The 23,196-nt window shown below is 40.4% G+C and overlaps 1 protein-coding gene across 3 annotated transcripts in view; it reads left to right on the top strand.

The window, feature by feature from the left end:
- The first annotated feature begins 285 nt into the window (after positions 1 to 285).
- ptprua (protein tyrosine phosphatase receptor type Ua) overlaps positions 286 to 23,196 on the top strand; it is a 245,385-nt gene continuing 222,474 nt past the window's right edge. For all 3 annotated transcript variants that reach the window (XM_065471328.1, XM_065471329.1, XM_065471327.1), the window contains exon 1: positions 286 to 508. In XM_065471328.1, the coding sequence (XP_065327400.1) occupies positions 439 to 508 (70 nt within the window). In that variant the 5' untranslated portion in view covers positions 286 to 438. The remainder of the gene's footprint in view (positions 509 to 23,196) is intronic.

The raw sequence follows: 23,196 nt of genomic DNA, 5'->3' as shown, positions 1-23,196 counted from the left end.
TTATTTTCTTTGTTTTCTTCATGGCTTATCTCCTCATTTTTGCATTCTTTTATTGAGTTAAACGTGATCCTTGAAGAAACTGACTGACTCCGCGCAATTAAAACCAAGCGCTTGGCTTCGTGTGGCTGTCCGACCGTGAGCTCCCCTTCCTCGCCACATGGAGGCGCCGCAGACCCGCATTCCTGCGTCCCGCTTGCTCACAGTGCACACAGAAAAAAAAGTAGCGGAGCCGTTACAGGAAAGGGGGGCTCTTTTGAACGCTTTAGCTTGAAATCAGATGCTCCCTGTGCGGGATGTGGAGGGATCAGTGCAGGCGGCGATGAATGGAGCTGAGCGCGCAACTTCTCTCCAGTCCTGCCGCTGTTGTTGCTCCTGCTGCTGGAGTTTCCTCTAGGATTTGCTTCTTGTGACGAGCTGGACTTTACTTCTTCTGCCAACATGTATTCAGCAGCATTGCTACTGATGCTGGCCATCAGGATCTACGCAGATAGCATGGAGGGACCAACAGGTAAAAGAAGAGAAAAGAGAAATACTTAGTTTGGGTATGGCGAGGCATAGTCCAAAGGCAAGAGTTACAGTCTTAAAGTTGACTGTGAGGGGTTAAAACCGCCATGTCCCTGCAATTTACAGATTTATGCTGAAGTCAAATTGTCTTCTGCTCCGACTGTGGTTCTCTAACTTGAAAAAAAAGTTGCATCTGAGTGCGCGTTCAACTGTTTAAACGCGCTCCTGTCTCGCTTTCGGTGCTGTGAACTTTCTCCTTTGTGCAAACAGTGGCACGTTAATATTTCACTGGACATTAAACGTGACATTGCCTGCATCCTCACAGCAACATTTTATGACAGTGCTCAGTGGTGTGTGTGTGTGTGTGTATATGTGTGTGTGTTTGTGTCGGGGGGGAGGGGGGTTCAGAGGATGTTCCCGGTTTTCAAGATCATATATAAAAAGTCAAAAAGCTCGAAAACGAAAGAGGATTCAGCATTGTCTGCCTGCGTTCACTCCTCCAACATCTTGACGTTTACTGCTATTTTTCCAGTTGTTCAGGCTTCATTAGGTGTTTTTTTTCTAAACCAATGTGTCATCTCACAGAAAGTAAATCTCCTCTCAGTAATAAGTCATCCCTCATTGGATCTTATATTGCAGATGTATAACTTGCTTGTGTGTTAATAGCTCTGATGGAACATCTTGCATGATTATGTTGCGGATGCATCGGGTGATTTGTTCACTTTGTAACACAGTCAGCCCTCAGAGCTGTTTTGGAGTGTGTTGCCTGCTGCTACAAAGCAGCAACCATGGAGATGAATTAGTAATGTCAGTGTTTGTGCTCGGAATAACCGCACTGACAGCTGGTCCAGATATTCTCTGTGTGGATCAGTCAAACTCTTGATAGACAGTTTTGAAGTGTTCTCAGAGAGGAAAACACATTTTGAAGCTATATTACCTGAAAACCACAGAGCCTGTCTGAGCTGTGAGTTCAAATCCTTTTCATTTTGCCTGTGGCTAGTTTAACATTTAAATGGCCGAAGTAGTGTGTGAAGACTCCTAAAGGCCGTGGGAAGTTATCTTTTAAAGAATTTTGTGGAATACGATTAGAAAGAGAGAAAAAAAAAACAGCCCTCAGTCAGCCCCTTATCAAATTTGTCTCATGTGAAAGTGCAAGTTGACTTTTCTCAAATGCTTTTCAGCTTGTGTGAATGTTGGCAGTGCGATATAAATACTTTGGTACGTAGGTATCAGTTACACGATCACCAGAGCCAGTTGCTGAACAGCCGTGCACCGAGCCACTCCCTGCTCTCTAGGATCAAGTGGATTCTGTGGGCAAGATTTATTATAACAAGCCACCTGTCTTCTGATCTCGTATGAAATAGTAGACAAAATGTTTCAACACCACTGATTCACATTCTTTTTTATTTATATCACCAAGAATAGACACTGATTTCCATGGAGAAAGTCAAAGCTAGTCCTAATTGCATATGTCTTGGGTCATTTATGGTGTGACTTTGTCATAAAATTGCAAAAAATGTCCAACGTGATTTTCTAAAGCTCAAGACATTTTCTTCAAATGTCAGTTCACTTCCAAACCCCAAAGATGATTGGACCCATATATCGAACAATATCAGTTATTTGCCGATCTATCGGCTTTAATAACAGTTGATACATGAAAAATGTAAAAAGTTATACGTTATGAGTAGTGGTTTGTCCACCAGAGGGCACTGAGCAGATTCTCTGTCGACAGCGTTCGTATTTGGAATGCCATCACCAAATGGGTAAATGAGTCACCAAATCTTTTTAAAAATCCAACATTTTGAATATCTATATATGGATGTATATCAGAAAGAGTACCTACTTCTTGCTTCTGTCCAGATTGTTTGCAAATCCTTGATGGCCCTTGTTTAATTCATTCTCATGCACTCTTAGACCTTCTGATTGGGTACTGGAATTTTAAATCTTATCATTACTTGCCAACATTTTTTTCCATGTATTTATAACCTCGTTAAAGCATTTTGCATCATCGTGGTCAAAGCATTTTGCACTACTGCATCATAACTTGAGATACTGCTCATGTTGTTTCACGCTGTGGTTTCACTGCTAAAGACAGCTCACCACCCATGATATTCACCAATTAGTTATCTTTGGATCAGATAATCAAATGATTGTTGCAAATTTTGCTGTTTTCTTCTATTGATACAAAAATCACGGTAGCAGTAACCTTAGCATGTTGAATAGCATCAGAAATAAAGACCGCTACATGTTGTTTAAAGTTGTCAACAATATTATTAGAAAACACTGCATACATTTTCATTGCAGTGCAGATGAGGCGCATCTTTATGTATCCATGAAGCCAGATAACTGCACCAATTAGTTAAACTGCAGGAAAGTAATAAAGACATAAAGACCTGGATGACCTCTACTTTTCCAATTCTAGATTCACACTAAGGTTACTGTACTGCTGGCCTCCAGTAACACTGTGAAGAATTCAGAAGTCATTTTTGTCCAGGATATGTCCTTCAATGTGCTCATTAAACAAATATGTTGGACTGTTTTCATTCATTCGTGCAATAAATCAAAAATTACCAACATCACGTGTCAGAGTGATGCTGAAAAGTTAGACTGGGACTGGTTTGAGAGACCATTTTTTTCCCATATTAACTTCTTCTCCTCATTGGCTTTAAAATCTTTATCCTTAAGTAGAAAATCTTGAATAATCAGGCTCTGTCATAACTTAACAACCTCATAGTTTTTATTCATCCTAAAAGGGGGCTTCAGAGTCAGACTGCAGGTTTACTTTTGGTTCCTAGAGTTTTCAAAAGTAGAACAGGTGTCAGGGCCCTCTACTCTGGAAACTGCTCCAAGTTTGTATTCAGGAGACAGACTCTTTCAAGATGGGGCTTAAAACCTTCCTTTTGATAAAGCGTATAGTTAGGGCTGGATCAGGTGACCCTGACGTTAGTTATGCTGCAATAGGCTTAGGCTGCTGGGGGACTTGCCATGATACACTGAGCATTCATTTTTCCCTCATCTCATTTTACTCTCTGTGTGTTTATACACCACGACTGCATTTAATCATTAGGAATTCTTAAATGCAGACTCTCTCTTCCACAGTTTGCCTTTTTTGTCCCGTCTTTCTTTGCTTTCTTCTCTTTCCCTTCATCCCCAACTAGTCGTGGCAGATGGCCGCCCCTCCCTGAGCTCGGTCCTGCTAGAGGTTTCTTCCTGTTAAAAGGGAGTTGTTCCTCCAACTGTCACCAAGTGCTTGTTCATAGTGGGTCATGTGATTGTTGAATTTTCTTTTAAATATTGTAAAGTATATTGAGGTAGAAAGCTGAATTGATCTGAATGAAATGCAAGCAGAAGTAAAGCGAACTTGGTAACATGCCTTTTCATTTTGAAATGTATTTTGGAGTATTTTATGCTTAAGACTTGAGGGGAGTGAAAGACTGTGAATTAATTCCCCAGCTGGATTCAAGTTAAGAGCCGTTATAGTTTGGGGTCAGCAACTTAATCTCTCAGTGACAACAGTGACCTAAAGATTAGGTGTCTGTGTGACAGGCTGCCTATGTGTTGCTAAGACACTAATGCTTTAACGTTTGGAAATAGGACTGTAATACATCATCACGGTTACCACTTGTGGGTACACATTGAGATTTACATATAAATCAGATTGTTTCTATTTATGCCCCCTTGATATTCACAACTAGGCTTTGCAATCTACAGTAGATTCACACGAGGAAAAATTCTTCGAGAAAATCCTTTAAGGTGGAAGGAAAATGATTTGAGTTGTGTTTTACAGAGTTCGTTTGTTATTCATCTGACCAAGCTGTCACTGCAAACTTTTGGCAATTGTAGTTATGTGATGCTAGGAACACTTTTGGTTGGTACTTTAGGCTCCCCACACAGCTCTTGGAATAAATCATCAAAGACTGAGCCTGGCAGTTTGTTGTCGGATTTGCAGGTACTGAAGTTTTAACATATCCCTTTTGCTGCCTTTTGAGGCTGCCAAGAAGTTGTGTCATGCAGCTTTAATGTTGATCGGAGCAAAAACACAAGAAGGTGCAGTGGCAGCCCCACTTTATAATTCTGCCGAGTGTAGCTGTGTTTGCACCTCAGCTCCAAAGTCTGGCCTAGAGAACGTGTGATCGCTGAGGTGACACCTGGCGTGTTGTTTAAAGGTGCCCGGCCCCCTGTTAGCGGGGGCTCTGAGGAGTAAAAGCAAGAATGTAATTTAATCTTGAAATGAAACCACGTGAGTGATCTCCGACACTAAGCAGCGCTGACATGCGGCTCCAAGGATTCTGATATTGGAGGAAGTAAGCTGGAAAAGATCGCAACGAAAATGAGCGCTGACATGAGAAGGTGCGCTTTCATGGTCTGTTGGGAGGATGTAAAGAGGGGAGTTCTTGGTGTGTAGTGGCGTGGATCCAGCTCAGTGCTAAAATAGTCCAACACACACACACACACACACACACACAGCTCTCCTGGGGCAAATGTGAGGGCTGTAAATGGAGAAAATGGCGTGTGTGTTCACACAAAAAGCAATAATGAGATGTGTTTTTTTTCTGGGGGAAATAACAAAAGATTTTTTAATATAGAAATTGTGAATTGCATAATAGCTGCACGTTTTTAAAGAAAATGAGTACAGCATAATTGCAGCTTGCAATAATGAGATGACAAAAGAGCAAGTGCTGTTTCAAACTGAAGAAGACCCAATGAATGTAGGGTATAGATTTAGTATAACCTATCTGCATATTCTACTAGACATTTAGAAGCCTTGAAAGAGCAAAAATTTCAGTTATGACCATTAGATAGTTTGGCTTTAATTATGTGTTTGGCTGAATAAAATGGATACAATGGCAAAAAAGATCAATTTGAAATGATAAAGCACAGCCGATGTTTCACTCTTAACCTTTCTGATGAGCACTATAGTATTAAGTGGGATAAATATTACAGAACACACGAGGGCTTCTTTTCCATTCAAATGCATAGGTCAAGCATCAAATGTGTAGACATATTCAGACAGTCAGTAGCAGGCTGACAGACAAATGAGTGCTAGCTAAGGAGCCCTGAATGAGGTGGAAGTCAGTGCAATCCTCCACTTTGATGGCTTTTGAGAAATTTTAATTGCCTTGGCTGTTAGTTGTCACTCATTCTGTTCATCTCTCAGACTTTCATTGGCAGCGTGGCGAAAGCAAACTTGTAAAGGTGTTTCACCAAATTAAAATTTTAGTTTTAATCATCACAGTGTGAAGACTTCATGGGCTTTTTGGAAGTTCTCAGACCTGCGAATGGCAGACAGAGTTCGCAAACTTCAGGGTTTTTTTATACATATATAACTGCAGCATGATTACTTCAGTTTATCTCAAAATGATTTCCTCTTATCATGAAGGGAGAAGTCAGGCCTGCCGCTGTGGTACTGAAGGCAATTTTCTCTATGGAATTGGAGTTGATGAAATGCAGTTTCGCCGTCAACAGACTTCATTGTGCCCGTCTCGGTTGAACTCCGGGTTCTTGTGCTCCATCTATCTTTCAGTATGATGTATCTTCAGTAGTCATCAGTTGTATACAGTACTTTAGTCTTTTGCCACTTTGCTTTCTGTTTTAACACCGGACTACTCTTGGTGAATGTTTGAGCTGTGAACATATTAACTAAGTTGGATAAAGCGTTCACATCACCCTCCAAGTTGAAACTTCATTTGAATTGCTATTAGTTGGCAGAACTGCTGCAGACTCACTATGCAGATGAATCTAAATCCAACTAGGGCTGGGCCATATCATACCTTTCACGGTAATACCGGTATAATGTTTTCCAACCATAAGAAAATGAAATATAGCAATAGAATATGGGTTAAACGCGCATGCGCAGTGCCTTTGTTTACATACGCACATGGCGGAAAAAGCACGGCGGTGACGGAGAATGAGAAGGGCGAAAGCGGATCGTTGAATGAAACGGATGAACCAGAATTGGTTTGTAAAAATGCTGCAACTTCAGTGGTGTGGAACTGGTTTAGCTTTTGTCCGTCAGATACACAACAAAGCACTATTTTTGGTAGAGCATGCTAGCGGGCCGTCGTTATTACCGTGTTTTTTGGAAAATACGGCACACTTAAAATCAATCCTTTGATTTTTCTGAAAATCGACAGTGCCCCTTATAATCCCGTGTGCCTTAAGTATCAATTCTGGTTGTGTTTACTGACCTGGAAACGATTTTGTGTGGTACACGGCGCTCGAAAATCTGTCAAATGTTTCAGTACGACTTTGCTGAGCTACGAAGCCGCACCGCTTGATGGATTGTCGGAGCATTACGGGTATCGTAGGCAGAAGCCTCGCGGAGTGATACGTACTGTGCTTCAACATAATATTACCGTATTGTGTGTGTATAACCTCTTTTTAAGTTTTGTGGATATTATACATGGTTATGCTGAGGATATGTCGGCCAATTTCCACTGGAAATGCCTTTTGGTTAAACTGTCAGCAAGGAATTTGCATTTCACTGTAAAATTTTTATATAACTTTAATGCACATAAAAACAGCTGCTTGTTTAAGTGAAAATATAATGATTTTTTTTTTGCACTAATAAAGTTGTGGAGTTGTAAAGTAATTTGTCTAGTGTCAATTATATCGTCAGTTATATCGTTATCGCAAATTTTCAAATGTATATCGTGATAAATATTTTTGGTCATATCGCCCTGCTCTAAATCCAATGTTGATTCCCATGCAATGAATTTAGTATTGTTAAAACAAATTTCATATTTCCCAGCCGTGTTGTTTAGCAATTTTTAAATAAGAAGTTTTTTCTACTGTCCTAAATTTTGTTGTTGTTTTTTGAAGTTAAAAAGAATGTTTTCACTCTCTAGCAAAAATACATAGAAAATGGATTTACCTTTCAAGTTTGGAAAAATTATTCTGGAATTCTTTTAATTCCTAACTGGGGGTGAACTCCAGGTTGAAGTCTGTGGGAAAATGTCCATCTGCTCCCTTTCTCTGTACACACAGTAAAAACTTTCCTGCTGTCCTTTTGGTCTCAGTTGCTGCTTTCTGGTCACGCAAAGTTCCTTTTGGAAATGATGGTCATCATTAGACTCAGAGAGAAGGATTATCCAGGGGTAGTGCATTGGCTATGTAGCTATCAATCACAAGTCAAGCTTGACAATCAGTGTGGGGTGTCCATACTGTGTCATAGTCAGTCACCTGTACTCATCATGTCCACTTTTAGGACACCCAGATTGCAATGGTGAAAATGCTAGTTTAAGCTTTCATAATAGAACTTCATAATCATGTGACATCATGCTGGCAATAGTTGCCTTTTTACACTGTCTGTGGTTTGAACCCAAAACTATTTTAATTAGTTTTGGTGCTTAAACCAAACCAAAGTGTTAAAAACAAAACACAATGACTGAATACAAAGTGTAAAAAATAATGTGTAATCACGGGGTCGTGTAACATTTTTCATAAACATGATTGACATAAGTATGTCACTGCCCACAGTTCAAGATGAGTTATTTTACAAAGAGGTAATTATTTATAAAACAAAAGAGAAATTAAAAAAGATGAAAGTAAAGCCAACTAAAACATAAATGTTAGAGAATGTAAAAATATCAAGGTTAAATCAATGATGTCAAGAATGGAAAAGTTTGTAACTCGTGTTAATGAGCACAGACTCATGGTAAATAAATACACAATACAAACAGTTATCTGGCAGCAGCAGGTTTGAATTTTTGTGGATGTTGTTTGGGTCAGGTTTCATTTACCTTCATGTTAGGTTAGCACAGCTGTGACTCCATGAAGCAGTGAGTTGACAGATAGATGATCTCCATTTACACATACCTTACTTTACAGTGATCATCTCACACATACCTTATTTTGCATTACATACGAATAGCCTCAAAATTATATTAAAATATTTTAAGAAATTTGAAATAATTGTATTTATGACAATATTGAAAAATAAGGGGATGACATTTTATCAATGATTGCACCTTGTAGGCAGCAGCATGTATTTATTAGTGCAAGCAAAATGAAGTCTCTTTTCATTCCTTCTTTTCCAATGAACTACTGTCAGTGGTGACAGACTACCTAATTCAAAGTGTGAATCTATTGCATCAAAGTGCCAGCAGCAGCAGCATTATAGTGCAATAGTAGTGACTCTGCAATATATCCAGTGACACTGCATAAATCAGATGTAAGCACGAAGGTTTCCTAGAAATCTTAAGTAAAAGTAAAACAGAATTGCCTAAAAGTTTAAAAACAACAACAACAACAACAACAACAATAATAATAATATTATTAGCAGCACGGTGGCACGGTGGTTAGCACTGTTCCCGCACAGCAAGAAGGTCCTGAGTTCAATTCCACCATCAGGTCGGGGTCTTTCTGTGTGGAGTTTGCATGTTCTCCCTGTGTTTGCGTGGGTTCCCTCCGGGTACTCAGGCTTCCTCCCACCGTCCAAAGACATGCAGTTTGTGGGGATAGATTAACTGATTAATCCAAATTGTCCATAGGTCTGAATGTGCGAGTGAATGTGAGCGCAAATGGTTGTCTGTCTCTGTATGTGACTGAGCGTCTCTGTATGTGACCTGTATGTGACCTGCGACAGACTGGCGACCTGTCCAGGGTGTACCCTGCCTCTTGCCCTATGACAGCTGGGATAGGCCCCAGCACCCCCCGCGACCCTGAAAAGGGTAAGCGGAAGTGAATGGATGGATGGATAATAATAATAATAATAATAGTCTGGGCTTGTCTTGTTGTTGTGTGTGCTAAGTCCTAGTGTAAGTCCTATATCTGTGTTGTGGACATGTGATGTGGCAGAGCTACAATTGACATTTAATTTACTAAAACAAAAATCTGTGAATCTTGACTGTGGATCTTTACAGTTTTCTCATGTGAGATCTGTAATTGTGCATACATCTAACTACCAGCATTTGGATTTCACTTAATGGAATGCTAAAAAAGTTAACCCTGTAGGACCCAACCCTTTAAAAATAGCCAGAAAATTCAGATTTTTTTGGAATTGAGATTTTTATTTACCCTTATAACAAAATCCACATTTTTTTTGCTATATCATGTTGTGTATGATATATTTTTATTATATATTTATTATATGTTTTTTGATACATTGGGAACTTTTTGTTAACAACAGTGTCATTTATAGACAAAAGAAGAGTTTTGTCCATAACATTTTGCAATTATGGCAAGTATTGATCATGTTGATGAGATAGAGGTCTTAGAAACTCATGTATCAAACATGATACAAAGGGCATTACAGGGTTAAGTAGGCTTTAGTTTTTACTGAAAACACACACTTGAAATTCTTAATGTTAATCTCCAAAAAATGAGCAGAAAAATGCTAGAATTATGTTTGCCTTTATTTATTACAGAGAACTACCAGTGCAGTCTCATACCAACCTAGCTTTTTTAAAAAATATAATCAAGCAGGGTTGTTTTATGTCAATGTAATGGGCAATTGCTTTTGCTAGTAATGAATCTGTACAGTAACCTGGTAGATTTTCAAACACACTTTTAAGTACATTTCACAACACAGGGTATCGTTTTTGTTAAATATGGTTCATTGGTGGTATCTAGACCATGGAAATATTATTGGCTTTGCAGAAACCCTTAAGACAACAACCTACAATAAGCTGGCTCATGCCGGTAACTCCAGCACATTATTATTGAAGCTGATACTGCTACCAGCCGGCCTTGGACTGGACCTGTGAGGCGTCATTGTGGAGAGATACGAGGCCAACTTCGACTCTCCAGGTGTTACAATTGTGTTGAGTTTTTTCCCCATCTACAACAAACCATTATTAAGCAGATGGAGGAATGCCAGCAGGCACCATGCTGTCTGTCAAGCTGATCTCTAAACATGTTTAGACGCTAAAGTTAATTTGCTTACTTTTCTACGTTAGTAATGAATGCCTGCATTGGAGTTCACTTTAGATGACTTCAAAGGAAGCTGCTGGGTTTCTGATTGCTGTTGCTCAGTTTTTCCTCAGTGACTCATTTTACTGCATACACAGTTCTGCCTTTTATTTCAACATCTATATAATGATGCGCTAGATGAAATGTTTTGTGAAATCAGTAAAACGTTGAAGATAATAAATCCGCATAGCAATGAACACCTCAGCTGTGGGTGGAATCTGGATATTGGAGGCTGTTGTGTGTCACAGGTATGTAAAGTGATGTTAATTGTACAATTATTGAGTCTCAGGAGACTGAACTGTTGCCTGGGGCAACAAAAGCCAAGAAGCGTAAAGCATCCTGACTTTCTTACCTTCAGATGATAGACGTCTGTTTGTTTCTTTGCCAAATTTTGGGAAGTTCCAAGCACTGAGGATAATTTCTCTGCACTCCTCCAACCCCTCTTTTCTCCTGAGAGGCTGAGAGCTTGTCGTTTGCCACAGATCATGTCTCAAATTGTCCACTAAGCATTGAGAGTGTGGCACTGATGGTTTGAAAGCAGTTGCAGAGGCAGCTTACCAGATCACGGTGCAGCAATTGCACTGACAACAATATCTGTCTCTGAAAACTTGACTACATTTTATGTCAGCAAAAGTGTCTCTTAATTCCTCAAACAGCCTTCAGAAAGGAAATATCATCACGCCAGGCAGCGACACTTACCTCGTCAAAACTGACGGAGTGAGCCTCGAACACTTGAAACCTTTTAAACACTGTTGGGTATCCCTTGATGGTGAGGCTTTTTTATATTATTGCTTTTGTGATACGAAATGGAATTGGGACATGCAAGTTAAGTATAATCAAAAAGTCTGCAGACACACTGCTTGAAATTGAATGAAGTTGAAGTTCTTGCTCATCACTGGGCTGGCCTGAGCCACAGCCAGCCCAGTGATGGGTGGGTGCCAATTTTCAGGTTATTATTTTGACATCTTTCCAGTACTAGAGAACTTTTTCGGTTAAGTAAAAGAAGATCCTGTAACTCGCTGTAGTAACAAATTGTAATGTTTTTTATTTTGTTCTGAAAATGAAATTACAGCATTGAAGAAAAGTTCAGTTTTGTTTTTAAACGCTGTCAGAGAAAAAACTCAGAAAACATCCGTATCGTCAGGTCACACTTAAATAATTGTAAATTGGAGTCACACAAGAATCTTGCAATTGGTGGAGCTCTAAAAACAAAAATCTAAATTATAAAAGGTACAGATGATGATTGACTCAATAAAAATGCAAAAAATTAAGAAGTAGCCTTGGCCATATATTTTCAAGAAAAAAATATTTTAATTAACTCTATAATTATTATTTTTTATAGGTCAGTTATAATATTTCTTGTCTGTTGAATGTCAAAACTTGAGAGAACATTCTTTAAAGTAAAAAATGTACATATTATGATATTACAGAATTAGAATGAATGGGTCAGAGGTGAGCATATATTTTAAAGCATATCAATCTACTCAGCAGACCTGGATGGAAATTATAAACAAGAGCACAATTGTTTTGTTTTTTTTAATTTCAGCTTTAAACTTTGATATTCGTCCCAGAATTCCAAGCAATACCCAGCCCTACAAAGAGGAAGTAAAAAACAGTTTGAGGGAAAGTGGGTATAGCAGAAAAGTAAATTAGAGCACTTCGTCAAAATTTAAACCCTAGAATGCTCTCACCATCACAGATTGATGGTGATAACATTGTGGAGTATTTGAGGGAGGATTTTTTTCCCTTTCAAGGATAATTTACCCCCTGGTTCTGGAAGCATTTGCTCTCAGCACACAGACGCAGCCAACTTGTTAGGAATGGCAGTTGAGACTGATGATGCAGAATCCCGTCAGTTGTTGCTATGACTGGGCACATGTATTAGGGATGAGGTGCACACAGAGAAGAGATATGCAGGAGCATGACTGTTCTGCAGTGATGGCTGCCTGTCCATTTAGTCCAGTCCTGCTCTCCGTCAGATTTGGCTGCTGCTGCCATTACCTCCCAGATTTGTCACCGCTGCTGACAGCCAGCCATGAATAATCTTTATGAATATTCCTCTGTCACTTGTTCTGCCTAGCTGACAGTGTGTTTACTCTCTGCGGCTGAACCAATTGTCCAAGCTATTCCCCGGCCATGAAACCTCTGGTTGGAACTGTCAAGTCTGATGACAGGTCGATGCCAGCGGTGGCGCTGGCAGCAGAGTGGAAACTGTCGCTCGGTTATCGCTGCAGCGCGAGATGACCGAACAGCAGATTCAGCAGACGGGGTCAGAGTTCGGCTGCAGGATGATTTTGTGTTGGTGCTATCAGCAAATGTCACTTTAGATTGAAATGACATCTGAGGGCAAACTGCAGGAATGGCATTCCTCATGCTTCCTTTCCTTTCTGAAGCTTCTGGAGAAAAATAACCACATGATGCCAAAAGCTATTTCTTTTCAGCTCGGCTACCTTCTCCTCCAGCTCCTTATCTCCCAGAGTTTTCCCTCTCGGGCTCACGTGTTTAGTCCTCCGTGTCGTTAATGTAGTAAACCACAGCGCTGATAAACTCAAGTTAGATTAACTGCCAAACCACAAACTCACTTCTTCTTATATCTTACCCCTCACTTTTTGTAAGATAGCAAAAAAAAAGAAAAAAGAAAATCACTGATATGGAGCAAGGTCCCAAGGTAGCTGTAGATATTACACTTTAAAAAGTAGGCATTTAAAGTTATCAAACTGGTGGGCCTCCCAGTGTCCCTGTGGCACATGAGAGATATTAAAAGTTGAAAGGAAACTTGTAAGAAAAAAAAGGCAAATTATTAAATAAATAATATGACATGCCCCTCACTGGAGCGAACAAGGGCATTATGGCAATGCCTGCTCACCCCTGTCAGGGTTCCTGTGCACAGCATGGGAGGTTATGCAGTATGAGCAGCAACACCTGTGCACCTGCTATCACTGCGGGACGTCTTGGTCCCCAGCTTCTTATTTCCTTCTCTGTCAGTAAAGCTTTAGTGTTGCCACGTTGTGTCTCAGTGTTGCTGTTTTCCATACATCTTTCCTCCTGTTGCACATGAAGCGTGAGACCCTCAAAGTGCAGGTCAAGGTAATACTTTACCATTTAAATCCAGGTACGCCTCACATGCTTCATAAAACCAGACTTTTCTGCACAGCTCCTATATGGTTGCTAGTTTGTATGTCATGTTATGAGACCAGAGTCTCAAAGTGTCTAAATCCCTACGTGGGAAGCATTCATGGCTGCAATATGAATTTCAAGCTGCCTGTTGCGTGTGCGGTCAAGTAATATATGACTTGCAGTGTGCGTGGCAGAGAAAACAGTCAGTTTATAATGTTTTTGAAATGAAATTGTGGATCATGAACTGGCCAAGATGCTTGATGCATATTACTGAGGTCAGTTTTAGTAGTACTTTCAAAAGTAGTAGTTCAGTCTGAAAGCATGCATATATTATATTTTAACACTGCGGTTGCTGTTTTAGAGAGTTCATATCAGGCATTTCGTAGTGGAGCAGCTCCCACTGTGATTTGCGGGAACTGTGTAGGAACTGAGTTTTCAGCGTGATGTGTGACAAAGCTGAATTTTCCTGGATAAACAAGTTTCAAAGAGAAAGGAATAAACACTTCCAGTGTAGGCGTTCCCACTGATAATCAGCCCTGTGAACCTGGCAGTATTAATGCATCTTGGCCTTCTCGTCTCCCAATCCATCTGTCCTACTTCTAACTCCATGATAAATAACTTGGCATGCATATTTCTTTAAAAATTCTGGGTCTTTTGTTTCTATTGTCCCTCTGACACTTTGGGACACCTTGGCAATGATTCAGGCAACAGCCGTAGTTTGGCAGTTATAAGAAGTAATAGCACCTGGGCCAGCATCTGCTGCGTGTGCCTTTCAAATGGCGTATGCATCAGTAGCAAGTACAGTGGGCTGCAGCCCCCCGTGGCCTCCGAACTCAGAGAGATAAACATAAAGGATTACATTCATGCTCTGCATGGAAATGAGCAAGCTAAAGCATCTTTACATTCACAGAAGAACATGTTAGTAAAGCCAAGGATGATTGCAGGCATATACCTCTAAAATCCTCATTCTGTTTTATGAGGATGTTTCTCTGCCAGCACACAGAGTGCAGTGTTGTGGGTTTTATAAGCTTGCCGTTCCAGGAGGCCCCGAATCATCGATTCAGTAAGCAAGACCGTCAAGTGTTGGTACTGCATCTCAGGTGGAGGTGGTGGAAAATGAGCCAGACAGTGAAGTGAAGGAAGTGGGAGAGGAGCGTGTGGAGTACAGGAAGGGGGTATTGATTACACTGGTAGAAGCTGTATGGGGGAAAACAGCACGGAAATCAGCTGGTGGTTGGATTTCTGTCTGTGTCAAAACTTTGCGTATTAGCTTTCATCTTCCTACCACCTGATCTAACAGAGCAGCGCCTAGAGGAGGGATCTCAGCAACTAAACATGTGTGTCCCCTTACCCTCCTCTGCCCTACACCCCTAATCTGAGCATCAGTAGACTCTGAGCAGATGGCTCTGTAGCTGGGGTCACTGAGCCCATACACAATAATAATAGGGCATTTGAGGATGATAGCGTTGGCCCAGACACTAGAGGGATGATTCAGGGATGACCCGAGTAGACATTAAAAACAGATCTGCTTTGTTTGCCCTTGCATAAGGCAACAGTTGACATATGTTGTTTGTGAGTTGGTTTAAACACAGCATCCTGTATGCTGACCTAGAAAAGTGATGAGAGTAGCAGAACGCTTGCCTTCAAAAAGCTTCACTGGGTGATTTTTTTCTGTTTCATGTGGAGGTTCTGTGCTAGTGTTAATGTATTATGAAACTAAAGAAGAATCTCTGCCAAGGGTGGAGCACTGGCTCTGTGTAGGAAATAGGTTACTCGTAAAGTTTAACTGATATGGGTCTTTTGAAGATGACTCGCTCATTTAGGACAGATTGTTACTGGTCCATTCAGCTTCAATTCCAAATCCTAAGTTCAGTCTTGAGTAAATCCCTTTAAGGTAAATACATTTTTTCTTAATTTAGAGAACAAAGAAAAGGTTAACCACAGTTAATTCTTTAATGTGGGAAGCTAATATGTTGCTAAAACTGATGACTTATGTCAAAAGTATTCACATACTATTAGGGTCCTTTTTCCAAAATGAAACTCACTGATATAGAAACTGGCCATGTTTTTTCTTAAAAGCTGTACGGTAAGTTACCCTAAGTTACGTTCTGTGTTGTTCAAGATAGTAATGTTTTTGCAGTCACAGAGTTAGTAAATAAAGCTTGGTGCTTTACTGTTGATCAAATGGGGTAAGTATCAAGCTGTGTTATACATGGAATGCAAAAGCTTTGCTTTAGCCTTGAAGCAGGAGATTAGTAGATTGTTCAGATACAGCTACCAGAAAAAATTATCTTTTCAATTAAAAAAAAAAGTTTTTACAATTCTTTACATACCATATGCCCTGGTCTCTACAATTTTAACTTGTTACTGAAGTGCAGGGAAGAGCTACAGAGACCCCCGTGTGGTTAGCTGAGTGGAGGGACACTTATGTAGAACAATGTGTGACATGTTCATTGTTCATTGTCATTCCTAAGAGATGATTTGGACATAATTTGCTCCTGCTTGAGTCTGTACCACGCCCACTGGGTTCTACAGCAAGCCCCAGACATCTCTAATTATATGCACACAAAAGTAGGCTATGCATTGTTTTCATATTTTCACCCCCCCTCCCCAAACTCTGTCACCCACTTTCGGCGAGGACACTAGACTCGTTGTTAATTAAAGCTGCCAATCATAGTGACAGAAGGTGAGAACTGGGGAGGAAGAGGAAATGGAGAGTCCCTCACTTTTCCTAAGATTGTTTTATAGCGCTGACTACTTTTAGAGGTCGTGGTCAAGGATGGTAACAGTTGAGTTAAAAAGTGATTGTGTATGAAGGCATGAGTGTGTTTTGGGAGGGTGGAACAATTAACAGAGGGTGCAGATCAGGACTCCTGTCAGAAGTGACGTCTCATTTTTAGCCCGTTTAAAGAGAAAGGCATACATTTTGGCTGATGAGCTCTGTTTACTTTGACACAGGTACAAGTCTCCTTTTGCCTCTATGTCCTTGCCTGGCAGCTGTCTTTGACCCACATGTGTTGTCTGTGTTTAATTAAAAATCCGCTGGAGAGGGATTACAGTACAAGGCAGGGTGAATCTGTGAAGGCGAAGAAATGAGAGCTTTAAGTCGATTCACTAATAGAAGGTTTAGTGTGGCTGGTTGGCTGGGCACAGAATTGATGGTGTTGGGTTTGGTTTGGGTTAGTATTGCAGACATCCTTTCCTGTGTGACTGAAGCCTAACAAGTTTGTGCTTTACATGGGTAGACCAGCATGCAAATCCTTACTTAAGTCCCCTGTCTAATTATGTTGATTTGTTTGTATTCAACTAGGTTAGAGGCATGCTTGTATAGCTCACCTACTGGACTGCTTAATGTAGCACAGATGTGAGAATGGCCTGCAACAATACTGCCCGCTCAGGAACAAATGGGGATAGACATGCTTAAAATGTGTCCTTTCGACATGTCACACAATAAAAAATTTTTCTCACTTTTCACTTTTTAGGCATTGGCCTAAATACAAAGTCTATTACTACTCCTGCTACATATGTGCACTGTGACTAATACTACTCTTGAGAAGCAGAAGGAATACGTGCTTTTAGTAATAGTTATTGTAATGCTGCTGCTGCTGCTAATGACCTAATTGCACTTATTTGCTTTATTACTGCTGACACAAAGCATTAACACCATTGCTACTGCTCCAACAAATATATGTTACCTAATGCTACTACTGCTCAGCAATAAAGCTACTTTCAATGCTGCCAAATAGTCTAGGAACTCAGCTTTAACTAATGTTTCAGCTATTGCTTACAACTAATCTGTCAAGGGATGTAATGGATCAGTGTAAAAAGAGGAAGAAATTCCCATCACAGCTTTGCTGAACCAAAGCTGGCATCAACTAAACATGCAAAATCCAGCAGTTTATACAACATTTAGTTTTTAGTTTTATATGAAAGCCATAAACAGCAGCCAATTGTCTTTGTTTTGCTTTCTTGTTTTTGTGAGATTGGGCAGTGCTCTGTCTTTGTTGATGTGCAGTCTAAAAGGGACTGTTCTGTCCCTATTCCTGCTCACCTGGTACACCTGAGAATTTCAGTATAGCCCGTGATCCTGACACCTACATAAACAATTCTGCTGTGTTTGGGTAGAAGGACGGAAAAACTAAAGTGTGATATTGTTGAGTGGTCTGGGGAAAATATTCTGTTTCTGAATGTAAGTAAGACTAAAGGGATGGTCATGGACTTCAGAATAACATGGCCCGTGTCTATCTTGGAATAGTACAGATAGCCGGGTCCCCACATTGACAGGAGGCTGAACAGGAAGACCAACACACAGGCTGTATCTAAGAAAGGGATAAGCAGGCTTTGTTTTCAAAGGAAGTCGAGAGGACGTTGTGTGCAAAAATCTTGGAGATTTTCTATCAGTCTGTGTTGGGGCAAATGCAGTGTGCTTTGCGGTGGTCTGCTCTGTCAGGTGAGCACCTTCTCTAACAGATTGATTCTGCTCTGTTCCCTTAAGGACAAATCCAGAAAATCTTCCCTACCACTTCCACTAACTCTTTATGACACTTTTATCATCATTTCGGCTTCAGAAAGTATTTCATTAGCAAGCAATATTTTCTGCACTGAAACAGAGTAATTCAAAAGAAGAATCAAAAAATAATATTTACAATTTCTTATTTATGAAAAAGTAAAAAAAAAGGTTCAGGTTGGTATAACTATGCTAAGGCTGCAGTTGATAATGCTGCTGACAGTGCTACTCATGTTTACTATCAGTAATCAGTCAACAACAGGGGGACTTTTGTGTTATTAAGTCTTCAGTTAATTTAAAACACTCTTTCATATTTTTGCCATAAACAGAGTAAGATGGAAAATTTTGGGTGCCTGTGATTGAAATTCCTGTTAGTGAAGTGATCAGAATAAAAGAAGGGAAAGAAAAGCTCTGACACCAGGATTCATTGTGGCAAATAAGGACCAGAGCCTCCATTTTAATCCAGTGGACCGAGGAATATGAGCATGTCTCACTGCTGGCCATGATATTTAATGTGGAAAAAAAGGAGCGGGGGAGGATGAGTCATTTTAATTAGCTGGGCCACCCTGCCATCATCACAGGCTGAACACATTTTGATAGAAAATATATAATTGTTTTTAATAATGTATATGTGAGCAGGAACAAACAGGGAACTGATCGAGGAATTCCAAAATGCTAGAAATGACCAGGAAGTGAATTAACAGGTAAACTGGGAGCAGGAGAATACAAAGATAGAGTTCAAACAGTTATGTGGGACAATGAACAAGGGGAGGCCAAGACAATATACACACTCACATTGTAACATGGAGGGAGAAAACAGATGGGATGGCTGGAGACAACAGACATAATGAGACGGGGAAGTAAACTCAACACAAAACACAGAGAACAACCATTACCAAATAAAACAGGAACGGCAGAAACAAGGATTAACCTGACACAGGGAAACCTGGAAAGACAAGTCAATACAGAAACTGAATGGAAACACAAAAAAGGAAAATAAACCAAACTAAAGGGGATAGGACTAGTAAAACCACCGTAAAGAACCTTTATAAAATAAACAAGACTTGTAAACGCATGAGGACAAGACCTAACCAGGAAACTAAATACTGGCTAATCAAGAAATATTATCTGAAGGACTTCAGATAATAAGCAAAATACAAAAAGGCAGCAAAAGAACATGTATCACTTCAGAAAATCCAAAAGAAATAATAAACAGAAAACTCCAAACCAAGAGTCACGGACCATGAGAGTCTTCTGTCATCATTTACTCAACTTGAATTTTTAATAGACGAAGCTATTTTCATATCTAAGTATTCAGCTGTAACCTGACAGGAACAAAATGTAGGCAACATGAGCTGAAGATGAAATTGTAGAGATCAGACACAGTTTACCGATGGACCCGTGATATCAGTCACCCAGACAGCAATAAACCCGGGGCAGATCTGCCCTCAAGAGAGTTTTTTATTAAATAAAATGTGTTTTTGCTACAGTTTATGATCATTTCATTGCTTGAATAATTATTCACTTAAAATGTAATCTAATGATGTGGAATGTAACAATCTTATTTTTTATAGAGGTTATTACTGCCATTACTGAATAAAAATCCTTAATGACATTTACAGAAAACCTCTGCTTTAATATTCCACTTTAAACATTTTAATCTGATTAATCTCAGCCTTTACTGATACATGATTGCTCTCTTACAGCCATAGCAGGGATTTTTTACTCATCTTCACTCAAACATCTGCAAAATGTCAGTTGTGACAGACATTCTTTCATCTGTGTGATTGATTACAGCACGACAGCTGATTGGTCACTGTGTTCTGTGTCTAAAGCTCCACACAGATCATTTTTATTTAAATAGTAATTAAAATTATTTTTGTCTTTATTTAAACTGTGATATCTAGTAACTGTTTGCAGTGTAGCTTTCAGCTGACAGGCTGACAGATGCATCACTGTCCACAGAATCACAGAGTAAGAAAGATGGAGAATATAGGTTTTATTCTGAGCTCATTTTATGTCTGTTACATAATCTCCATCTTTCCCATGTAAAGTACAAAAAATAGGAAACCAATATTTAACTGGCATTTCAGTGTTTGTAAAAATGTAACTGAATAAATGAGGAAATTAGTGGCAGGAGAGGAGGAGTCGTAGAGAAACTGTTGCCAGTCTAGTTCACTGAGTCGGTTACCCTGGTTACTGCTGAGAAAAGAAGTTAACTCTGTTTTGGGAACAGACAATCCAGGGTTAACAAACTCAGAGATGTTAGCTAAACCTGGCAACCTACCGCGGTACTTCCCAAATAGGTCCTTTGTAGACAACCTATTCAACATCAACACTCATGGTTCAACATGGTTGAAGGGTGTTTCTTCCATCCCTGCTTTACTTGCTTAGTTTTATTTTCATTTGTTGGCTGATAAATGAAATTATTTGCCGATACTGACGTATCTAATATCAGCTGATAATATTGGTCGGGCTCTAGCTGCTACCAGCAATACGGGAATCATTTCACTGATTGAGCCAAGAATTAGCTTTTTACAGCATCTGTAAAAATGCTGTAAAGAGGATGACTTCACCTCAAAAACCACAGGAGGTGTAGGCTTTCGTAGTCCCAGAATATACATATCTTTGAAAATATGAAACCTCAAACGAAAGAGTGCCTAAAATATTGCAGAACTAAAGGAACGGGCAAAAAACCTTTAAGAACTGAAACTTACCAAAGAGGATGTTACTACCTAACCTGACATTGCAGTGAGCCTAATCCGTTTTAAAATGTTAAGTCTGTAAGAAATGGAACAATTGCAAAGAAGCGTGGCATCTTTAACTTTACTCCTTTCTGAAATCAGGCCATATTTGTAGTAGCAGCGTTTGCATGCTACTGTACCTTTCTAACCATAGTTTGAGGCCACAACTTTATATAAAAGTGTGTGCTGCTATGTTAACACCCCTGTGGCTTCCCTCAGCTTTGACCCTAGCTATAAAGTCCTGTCAACTTGGTGGAGTTGACAGGGGTACTGAACACCTGAGTCAGGCCTGACCTCTAAGTTTTGCTGGCGCAACACAAGACTGCTGGGCTCAGGGGGATTTTGGCGATTGGGTTTGCCCGAGGGCGCCGCGGCTGTACGCTCTGCCCAAAATCTCGTATCTCCTGCCGAAAAGAAAAGAGAATCTGCAAACGTGTGGGTGTATGTGCGTGTGTGAGTTCTGACCTAGCCAGGGGCGTGAATAAAATTGTCCAGTAATTGCCTGATTCTGTCACCGAGATCATTACCACAGGTGTTTGAGCCCTTGCAGGTGGAGGCGGGGATGTAAGCCTGCAGAGCTTTGACAGAAAAAAAACAACCTTTTTCTCCAGATTTTTTTAAAAAAAGACTTGGCATAAGGTTGTAATGATTGGGTAGGTAGAGGCCCTTTCACTGTCACTGACTTTGACAGTTGGTCTTAATGATGTTGACATTTCAAATATGCTTGGGAGAAAATGTTGTTCAGAGCAATCGCCCTCTCCCTTCATGTAATGAAAAACAAAATCACTGGCATGTGAAATTTGCGTGGTAAAGGAGGAAGAGAGGGGAAGACGGGGGGAAGTGGTTGTAGCAGGAACTGGGAAGAGGGCACAAGTTTTTTTCTAGTTGATTAGGCAGCTGAAATCATCCTTTGTGAAAGCATGGTTGGGAAGTGAGGGAGGGAAGCTAAACCTCCCAAAGGAAGGCCTTTTGGGTTCATTGCTGTCGGATTGATGCGGGTGGATGTTTTGTTCTGGGCTCGGTTTCAGGGGTGTGGACCCATTCAGAGGCGAGACTGGAGGCTCCTGGATTTATTCCGGCCCAGTGGGCAGCTGCAGCAGCGCTGGCGGGCTCTGCCGGAGGATTTAAACCACTTTTGCGATGGCATAGCAGCATGCAACTCACAGAGAAAATGAGAGCAGGGAAGCAAAACCATACACTCATTATCAGAGTCTACAGGAAACTGCAACATTGGGGATGGATGGAGAGAAAAGGCTCCGGAATAAACACTGAAAGAACAAAGAGTCAAAATGATAGAAAAAGACTGAGAGCAGAATGTCAGGAAAGAGTAAAAGAGGTTAAGAAAGGAGGAATGTGAGAGGGCTGTCAGTGGAAAGGATAGAGAGCCTGTTGTCCACTGTTTGAACACAGCAGAGCCCCTGTTTGCAGCTGCATGGGCCCTGTGGCGGAGCTCCATTTCTGGGACGCCGTGTATCCAAACAAACAAGCTCACACACAAACGCACACACACACACAGACACACACACACACACACACACACACACACACACACACACACACACAAACACACACACACACACAAACACACAGAGAAAGAGGTTTCTCATTAATGTGCACAATGGCACAAGGCTCATTTTGGAGACCATTACGTCCTGCTAAGAACTGCTCGTTTATCAAGATAGTGCAGGGATTACGCCTTATTCGTCTTCTCCGCTGCGCTACACTTGATGCAAAGTCAGTCCACTGATAGTTTAAAACTGGGACTGGGACAATTTCCCTTGTGGAAAATAGTCACACACATAGACACACAGAACATCAAACTTGGTATATTTGTTCTCCTGGCCTTCTTTCAAAAGTGCGAAAAACCCAAGGGAGAATCTTCATTTTTGTAAAGCAGGTGTAAGAGACAGGGAGCAGTTCATGTGGTGTAACAGACTCCATCTGTAGCTGAAAATGCAGTTAACAACACTCCTACTTGGGGATGAGCTCAGCAGCTTTCTGGGGCATCTTCACTAAAGTATTGTCCTTCAAATAGCAGTGTGCCAAAAGTCAGTTTTAACTAGTTTTAACTGTGGAAATGATGCAACAGTTGGGCTGTTTCATGGGGCTGTCTGCCTGCCCGTTACAGGGTTGGAGATGATGAATGTACAAACTCGAGGAGTGTGTCCTCAAGTGGAGAATTTACCAGGACTGTACATCCTGACCTTGGGTCGAATGTGAGGAAGCTACCCAACTCCAGACTGATTGATGGTCTGTGGATGTGATCTCTTGCTTCCACTTTCACTAGATGCAATGAAGGGTGACATGCAGCAACTATTAGGGTGATGAATTGGCTCGCTTATACATACCTGTTATTAAAAGTATATTAGAGAGCTAGTGTCAATCTCTTGTGGCATCCTGGATGCAATTTAA

Source organism: Pelmatolapia mariae, linkage group LG22 (assembly GCF_036321145.2).
Source record: "Pelmatolapia mariae isolate MD_Pm_ZW linkage group LG22, Pm_UMD_F_2, whole genome shotgun sequence".
Classification (NCBI taxonomy): domain Eukaryota; kingdom Metazoa; phylum Chordata; class Actinopteri; order Cichliformes; family Cichlidae; genus Pelmatolapia; species Pelmatolapia mariae.
This window is presented reverse-complemented; position numbering and strand designations above follow the sequence as displayed.